The 8,598-nt window shown below is 34.0% G+C and overlaps 2 protein-coding genes across 13 annotated transcripts in view; one reads left to right on the top strand and one right to left on the bottom strand.

The window, feature by feature from the left end:
* Positions 1–8,598, top strand: part of LOC109537154 — a 136,578-nt gene that overhangs the window by 43,902 nt on the left and 84,078 nt on the right. The window lies entirely within an intron of this gene.
* LOC109537018 overlaps positions 1–8,598 on the bottom strand; it is a 35,100-nt gene that overhangs the window by 16,361 nt on the left and 10,141 nt on the right. For 4 of the 11 annotated variants that reach the window (XM_048665956.1, XM_048665955.1, XM_048665957.1 and 1 more), the window contains exons 2-3: positions 6,044–6,257; positions 4,676–4,885 (exon numbers count right to left, since the gene is read on the bottom strand). The exons of 1 other annotated variant lie outside the window; for it this stretch is intronic. In XM_048665956.1, coding sequence (XP_048521913.1) covers positions 4,676–4,885; positions 6,044–6,216 — 383 coding nt within the window. In that variant the 5' untranslated portion in view covers positions 6,217–6,257. Of the gene's footprint in view, positions 1–2,829; positions 3,089–4,675; positions 4,886–6,043; positions 7,289–8,598 lie in introns of those variants that run through there. 6 more of the 11 variants (XM_048665962.1, XM_048665963.1, XM_048665961.1 and 3 more) reach the window with 4 other exon arrangements.

Here is an 8,598-nt window from a genome sequence, read left to right as displayed (position 1 = left end):
TGGGGGATCGAAATTCATGGTATTTCAGTAAATGGGAGCCCCATTTGGGCCCCATTTACTGTCAAATATGACACTGACAAGCGGGAAATTTCGCACTTGGACTAGAGATTTCTAGAACTATCTGGAATACCTGAAGAAAAGTATATAAGCGACGACGAGAACCAGACCGGGAGAGTGAAGTGACAGCCGCGCCTGAGTGCAGAAGAAGTTAAACCCGCGAGTCGGAAATCCGTGTTTTCCGTGTGTTATTGTTATCGTTAGTGAAGTTGACATTAATTTAGAAGTTAGTTTGTTCCTGTTCCGTAGTTAAAGTTGTACCGAGTGGAATAAAAGTTGTAAGTTGAAGAAAGAATTTGATACTCGGCCATCCACGGTACAATATTATACATGAAATATTTTTCTAATTGGGAGTATAATCCAAAAATCTAATAATATATAGGCTGTTCCATTGAAACTAAGCAAGTTGAAACCTTCTTCCGGCATAACCAGAAGTGTGACCATATCGAAAATATTTTAGATCGCTTGCCCTCAATGACTTCGGCACACCGTCATATTTTCAAATTTCTCCTAATGGCAGTTTGCCAAATATCCATTGCGGCGGTTCCCGGTCGAACACCCTGTAGACCGTTAAGTCATAAAGTATATTGAAAACCCCCCACTTGAAATTATCGCACACTGGCTTTGATTGTATGTTTACCTATACTTATAATTATGTCCCAACACGCTTAAAACATTTTTGGAATTGTCTAGGAAAATTACATGTTTACTTGAAGAATTATGAGCAGTATTTGTAAATTTACATGTAATTTATTATGGCTTAATTTCAAATTTTTGCATGTTTTGATAATTCTGCTAAAAGTTTCGTTTATCTAAGACAGTGTTTCCCAAACTCTTTTGGCTCACTGGTCTTTTTTCATACTCAAAACTTTCACATGAACCCTGGGAAACTACATAATTGCATAAGGGAAAAATTCCAAAAAAATCTAGTCGGTTTCTTTCTTTTGTGACGAGGCTTAATGTTGGATATAAAATTGGGATCTGTTTTTGTAACCAGAAATTGTCGTATCTTATCTATAAACATTTTCAGCTTTTTTTTCAGGTTTCAGCTCCTCATGTGTGGATAATCCTCACATAATAATAAGTTGCATTAAGTATTAGTATATTTTTATCTGCATTTGTGTTCTGACTGTGAGTACTTGCAAAAAAGTTCTGTTTTATAATTTTAAGATCCCTGACGTTGTTCATGGACCCCAAAATCGGGGGCCCTGGGATCTGTAGGGACCACTTTGGAAACCACGGATCTAAAAGAATCGAGAACGGTTTTATTTTCTGTTTTTCTTTTTATTTTTATTTATAATTGTTTCAAATTTCAACTCGCAGTTTTTATAAATTTGCTTCCGCGGTGTATATTGCCTAGCTTGATTTTTTCGAGCTGATTTTGGCTTAAAAAAGCCAACATGACCAGAGTATAGAGAAGATCGGAAAACTAATCTCCATATTTTTAACTGAGGATTATTATGAAGAACAACTCAGAGTTGATATACAGGCTGTCCCGTCAGCACATGATCAAAAGGGTAGGTACTGCGATATTCTTTGGATCAAAAGAAGACGATCTGACCGAATTTTTGCTAAGAAAAAAATGTCTGGCTCCTCTGCTATTGATGATCAAAGTTCTTGTAAAAGATGGGAGAATGGTACGATGGAATTTAATGAAATTCGCTGTGCATTTGTTCCTATGTAAGGCTCATGTTATGATGAAGCAACCGATTTCATACGAGTGTCTTGGTACAAAAACTACCAGAACTTTTTCCTTGATAACTAGAATCAAATGATTTTTTTTTCAGTTGATGCAATAACCATCACATTTTTGTCCTTTTTGTAAAATCTGGTAGCATTCATAGTTTTTGATCCAAAAAATATTTTTGATTCAATTTCAATTTAACATTGGATAGGCATTAACTCATTAACTTTTTACATTAACAAAACATAAATTAATTTTCTTGCAATTCAAAATCAATTCTTGGGCTTTAGTCATTTATTGTCTATTTATCAATTAAAATACGTTTCGGTGTTTTCCACCATCATCAGTTTCTATGTGTAGCGTTGTTACTACTTTAAGCCTTGGCATATATATATATATCAAATATATGGTTTTTGGTATATGGCCTGGGCTTTTTAATTATCGAGGAAACAGATTTTTTTTTTGCTGAAAAACTACGATTGCTGCAGGATTTTACAAAAGCCCAAAAATGTCCCAACAGGACTGGAAAAAATCAGCTGCTCCCAGCTATAAAATAAAAAGTTCTGGTAGTTTTCGTACTACAAGAATTGAAGATTACAAGATGAATACAAGATTAATACAAGAATACAAGATGAATCTTACAAAGGAATACATTCACAGCGATTGATTAAAGTCAATGGTATCATTCTTCCCATATTTCAAAACAAACAATTTTTTTGAAGAACTTTGACTATCAATATGAATTTTTTCTGAATAAAAGTTAGGCCATAACATCTTCTATTCATCCAAAGGATATCCCTGTACCCTTTTGATCATGTGCTTACGGGACACCCTGTATATGTTCTATAAACTGTTTTAATTCCCATTTTCGCTTTGTTGTTTAATGTTACTGTTAACGTTTCAGGTTGGGGTTTATTCAATTTCCGGTATTACACATTATTTAGTACATATTTACCGACCGTTTATTTGTCGTTTGTTATCTACAAGTTAACATTTTTCGGTTCTTGCGTTATGGTTTAAGCGTGTTTTCGTTTTGCCTGAAAAATATGGCACATTCTAACAGTAACTTGCATTTATTTACAATTTACCTTGGCTCAGTGCAAATAAGTGGTTCAGCTATCCTTTCCCATGAAAAGAATCGGACGTCCTTCGGAAATAAAAGAAATAAATAAATGAAGAAGACACGTGGTTAACCGATTACACAAGATAGTTCCGTGCTTAAAAAAGTGGCAATAAACAAAAAAAATGCGAATGCGCGTCGAAGTGTTCACGACGTCGTCGCGACGTACGTTAAATACAACTACGCGACGTCAACGTGGGAGAAGCGAACGACGTCCCTATTTACCCCTGCACAAACAATATGCATCGTGGTGGACGTTCTCAATGTTGCCAAGTGCAGCCAATCAGAGTGATATTCTTGTATGTTTGCCGATGATTAGGTTGTGCCTGCGCAAAACGTTGAGGAGTTCACAAGCACATGATATGTTTGTCTTGGATAATGTCCTAAAGGAAACTATTTGGATTGGTGCGTTGATGCGACTTTATTGGTCTTTGATATTATAGTGAGTAAGGAATCAATAGAAATATACTCGTAATACACGTTATGGGGTTACCATGTTTGGAAGCTTCGAAGAATGGGAATACCTTTTCGACTGAATTGGCTTATTTATATTCTAATCTTGCAATATTCATTAGAGAAACCATATATTTGCATATTAAATAGATATGGCATCATTGGATGAGTTCCCCACGTTGGGAAATAGGTCGGGCGGCCGGGGGGTCACGGACCTGTGGGCGAACGAACTATAAAGAGGGGATCGACGAACACAGCAAAACCGAATTCAAATCCACAATTTACCTGCATTACAGGAATTTCCCAATTGGAACAGATTTAGATTTCTTTGAAAGCATCTTCAATTAGTTGGTCAGACTTGTCTCTTGCTGATAGAGGTGAAAATAAACTGATGGTAACAGATTAGAGTGACTCTTCACTCACCGTAATTGCTTAGTAAGAACAGCAACAATTTTGAAAATTAACTTTGTCATTTTAAGAAGTTTTAACATCTACTGGCCAATCAGTGGCTTGCGATGAGGTTTTAAATATGACTTCCCTAATTTCTTTTCGCTCTTTTCGTACATTACAACACAACGAAACACCCTGTACATAAGTGTGTGCTGCTGCTGTTGAATTACACGGCATGCCCCTTTAAGGCCACTTATTATACTTGAGGTGAATACAATAGTGCGATATCAATAATTAAAACCTAATTTGAGTATTTAGAAGTTAATTCAAGGTTTTATGCATGTAAGGAATTGATCGATAGACAAAGATATCATCCGGTAAGAAAATTGTAGTTGAACGCTCCTAAGTGCAGATTTAGTTTCTAGGAATTTGAATGGACACTTTGGTCTGGTACACACCAACTTCATTAAATTATTTATTTATTTAAAATTGCGAAAACATCTACAGTTTCGCAAGAAAAGACGAACATTCAACATAAATATACAACTATGCTGAATATCCCAGCAAAATTTATAGATTTCACCTAAGAACAAATGAAATGTGTTTAAACCTCGTAAAATTTTTCTGTAGCGTAGTGTACCTACACCATACAATGTTTACTTCTTTCCATACATAGCATACATATTTTACATGACGTAACTTTGAATATGAAAATGCACACGAAAACAGATTTTCGATGTTGTTTCAAAATTGAAAATGCTTAATCACGAAATGTAATTTGAAAACTTTTTTATGAGGTTGGCAACATAGAGAGAATCCGATTATGTATTACCAACCATTTTTATGGTCTTTCGTAGTGGGATTATAGAATTTCATTGGTTTTGGGTGGTAGCAAAAAAGATGTTTCCAGATGTTTTGCAAAATGTATTTTCTAAGTTTTAATTGTTTTATATATTTTAAGAACCACTTACTCTTCTGGAAGTCCTCCGTTATTACTATTACTTTTGTTTGCCGGTACAAGACCCACTGCTAATAAAATATCTATAGCACTTTCCGGTTGTGCCTCCTCGTTTAGAAAGTCGTTTGGAAGATTCTGATCTGGAAGAGCACCGCGTTTTAGGCGAGATCGTGTTGGCAAACCCAAAATTTCATGTTGCACGTCCCGTTCGTATGATGCCTCACTAAAATATTTAGAAATAGTTTTGTAAAAATTTTAACTTTGGTTGTGAGTGCTGAAACAGGCTTGGTCATAAGATTGCAATCATTATCAGAATGAACATATTGCAAAGGTCAACTCATTAAGAAATGAGTAAATATTAGATAAAACTAAGAACCAATCATATTGGGCGTACCTCCAATTACTAGACCGGATACTAAATCAATCGATAAGTACAATAAATAATAAGAACATTTTCTATTTAAAAACCGGGCACACACTAAACAAATGTTTGTTGCGGTTGGTAAGAGTACAGATTCATCGGATTTGATTTACTTCTACCCTCTGCAATTCAAAGCAGAACGTCGCGAGTATTTGGAAAAGCATGTTGGTGCCAATCGTTTCTTCCGTGAGAGAACTAAAATAGAAAAATATTAATATTCGGATAGAACAAAGGCAAAAGAACGGGTTGGCTAAAATCCCTTTTTTTGCGTCTGTTTTACTAGTAATTTATGGAATTACCATCTTTTTTTCAAATTATAAGACTATGAAATGAGGTATCAGAAACATAGGATATCCGCTGGATAAAATAAAAGTGAGGTTTTTCAATCGGCATAAAAAAATTGTTTACCGACTACTTATAGGTATATAGCTAAAGCTAAACCTTTTCACATTGTACATTATTGTTAATGTTGTCTTTAAAATCCTCAGTCCAGCCTCAGTTACAAAATTGCAACACAATTATGCATTTCTTTTGCAATATGTGTCAGGAGTTGAAATAAAACCTGAGTTATTGTGTTCTTATACATATTACGAGTCTAGAAGCGTTTCCAAAAGTTAACAAAAATGTTTGAAAAGCGGATTTGGCACTGGATTAAGAACTCGATTTATGCTTAAAAAAATTCGACCCTTTATTTGGGTCTTTCTCAGGGCTAGAACAAGGTCATTCACCAGAGGTACAATCTCCCGGTTTTCTAATTAAAATATTTATGCGATTATGGTTAAAGTCATTCTAATTTTTATACATTATTTTATTATGAGAACGAATTATCTTTTATCATTTTAGTGCCTCATTTTACAATAGTACAAGTACTCTAACTTTTTTAGGAAATTGAATTTGAAAAAAATTGCAATGTTATGCCATTGCCGTTTCCACTCTTGTCAGAAACTATCAAATACTCGCCTAAAATGTCTGGAGCATATCCGAGCAGTTGCACAGTTATTTACGCTTTTTCCACACGCTTTCAACCATTGATGGCGAATAACCGAATCCCCTGGAAATCGATGGTACTTTACCGATCCTCCTTTAGTCCTTCGATGGGTGTTATTGCAACCCACTACAGCACACTGAGGCATTTTAAACTTGACATTGGAAAATTAAGTCTTTGGTATCAGAGCTTGAAAAAGATCGTTCGATTTCAGTAAATGTAACAGATAACAATCGTCAAGTGTAAGAGTTTGAAAAAAAACATCTTCAGAAATGAACTTTTTGCCAATCCCAGAATACTTTTTCTTTTGATGATGTCAGGTCCTGGATGAGTTTTGTTCGTAACTAGTTCTTATGGCTGATGGTTGACCCCTATTTTAGACTTAATCAGTAAAAACTAGATTATGATGAATCGATAATATATTTTTTTAAATATTCGTGCAAAATATATTTCTCTGTATCTCTGAAATCAAGTTTTTTTGCAGGATTATACAAGTTTATACAGACTTGCTATAGGCAGTCTTGACTGATTATTTCGAGTATGATGCATTGTTCAAATATTCGACTCAATTCACAATAAGCAATCAAGATTTTACTAATGCCAAAATTAATAGTACGTAAAGGCAAGCAGGAATTCAAAAATGCGCAAATTATATTTTAAGCCGGCTGTTCACTTAGGTATTTAAAAGCTGCTAAAACTGGACAACATTATTTCAAAGCTACTGAATTCCTCGAAAGTATGCCACTAGGAGATTATGATAAGAACTGGTAAAAGTGTGGTGCCTGTTTCAGATCAGATTAATAAAATACCTTATTCGATTTTCATTAATTCATTGTCTATAATGTGATATAAGTAACTAGATTAAAGTTGAAAAATATGTACGGAAATGCCCTATTTATTAGTTTTACGTTTAAGCTCTGGCTTGAGCCATTAAAATGGTAAAAATTGCCCATTGGGTTAAAAAACTCAATAATTTTACGTAAGTTTTGTCCAACACTAATTGGACAGTAACGTCCGTATTATTTTCTTAAGTTCACATTTTAACCCAATACGTTTTATTCATTCCAGTTTTTTTAACTAACTGATTTCATATTTTTTATTGCAAATAGCAAAGCCTTGAGAAGTAAAAGCACTAAAAGCAGAAAATTCAGTATTTAGGTGAATATATTCAACATTGCAAGCATGAGACATACATGATAAGCTAAAGGCTATTTTAAAAAAATATGTAATATGAAAAACTGTTATTTGTGATTAAAATAATTTAAATAAGATATAAGTAAATTTGCAAAATTGTAAACTAAAAAAATATATTTTGATTAATGTTTTCATTTTTCATTGACCGACAGTGTTACACCTTTTGCATTTCGCTACCTTAATTTCAATTTAAAACGACATTTTCTATTTTAAAAAAATATTGAAATAAATTTAAAAGTACTTTATTGAAGATTTAATATAATCACTGAAGCCTCAAGTTTTTTTAGGACCCTTTTTGTACCTTTTCACAACGCTAAAAGTAGAACTCCCTAGTGATTAGGTCAACAACTAATTTAACCAAAAGACTTCAACTAATGCAACAGGGTTGATTAAAAGTCGCAACTCTAAGGAAAGATTTTAAACGATCGCAAGAGGATAAATCCAATGTACTTGTTTTGTTTTGTGGGACTTTTTCCTACAAAATTTTTCTTTCTGTTACAAAAGAAAAACGTTCAAAGTACTTAGTGGCTTATTCTTAACTTCTTTTTATATTAGATCAATGTCGGGTTCGTATCTTGAAATGGCCAACTAAAATAAAACAATATCAGTTTTGGTGTGCGGTTGCATCAACCTTAATCACTAGGTTCGTCTGCAAAAACAGTCCAAGGCCGACAGACATCATTCCAGTTCAGGTACCTGCGACCATGAACTATGTACTGTAAGTGCACCTGGTTAAAGTAGCAAAATGCCTTCTTAGACCTTGGCAAATCGATTATTGATAACAATATCAGTGTATGTATTCTTAATCGAGGTCTTGAGCAAAGCAATAACATGCAAATTGTGTCCCAGTTCATCTGATGATCTACTCAAGATCTGTTGACATTAAACCATCTTCAAAAGAACGGAAATTCTCAGCAAATTTGTAACCAAAAAATATTTTAGTGCAAGAAAGGCAATTTGTCTTGTAGTAATAAAGAAAGCGAATTCGCCATTTCATCAAAAGACAGGTGAAAGATTTAAATAATACTAGAATTAAACCATTATAAGATCTTTATCCATTATAAGGACCAATGTCTTATAATGATAAGACACACGTTGTGAACTTTTTTCTCGATTTCTCTCCAAGATTTTGCCTTGTCTTTGTTGAACAACACGGTAAATTTGTAACCTGTTTTGTTGCTAGTGCATTTATCGTAGATAATAAAATAAGGTCATCACATGTTTGTTATAATCGCCCATATAGGCAAGCAGATTATCGGAAACCATCCTTGAATCAGGCAGCAACTACGAGTGTTCAGATTCTTTTGAAAACATCTTCATATCCAATGAATCTTAT

The sequence above is a fragment of the Dendroctonus ponderosae genome, unplaced genomic scaffold (genome assembly GCF_020466585.1).
Source record: "Dendroctonus ponderosae isolate FM_Combo_2020 unplaced genomic scaffold, Dpon_F_20191213v2 Dpon_F_20191213_4, whole genome shotgun sequence".
Classification (NCBI taxonomy): Eukaryota; Metazoa; Arthropoda; class Insecta; order Coleoptera; family Curculionidae; genus Dendroctonus; species Dendroctonus ponderosae.
This window is presented reverse-complemented; position numbering and strand designations above follow the sequence as displayed.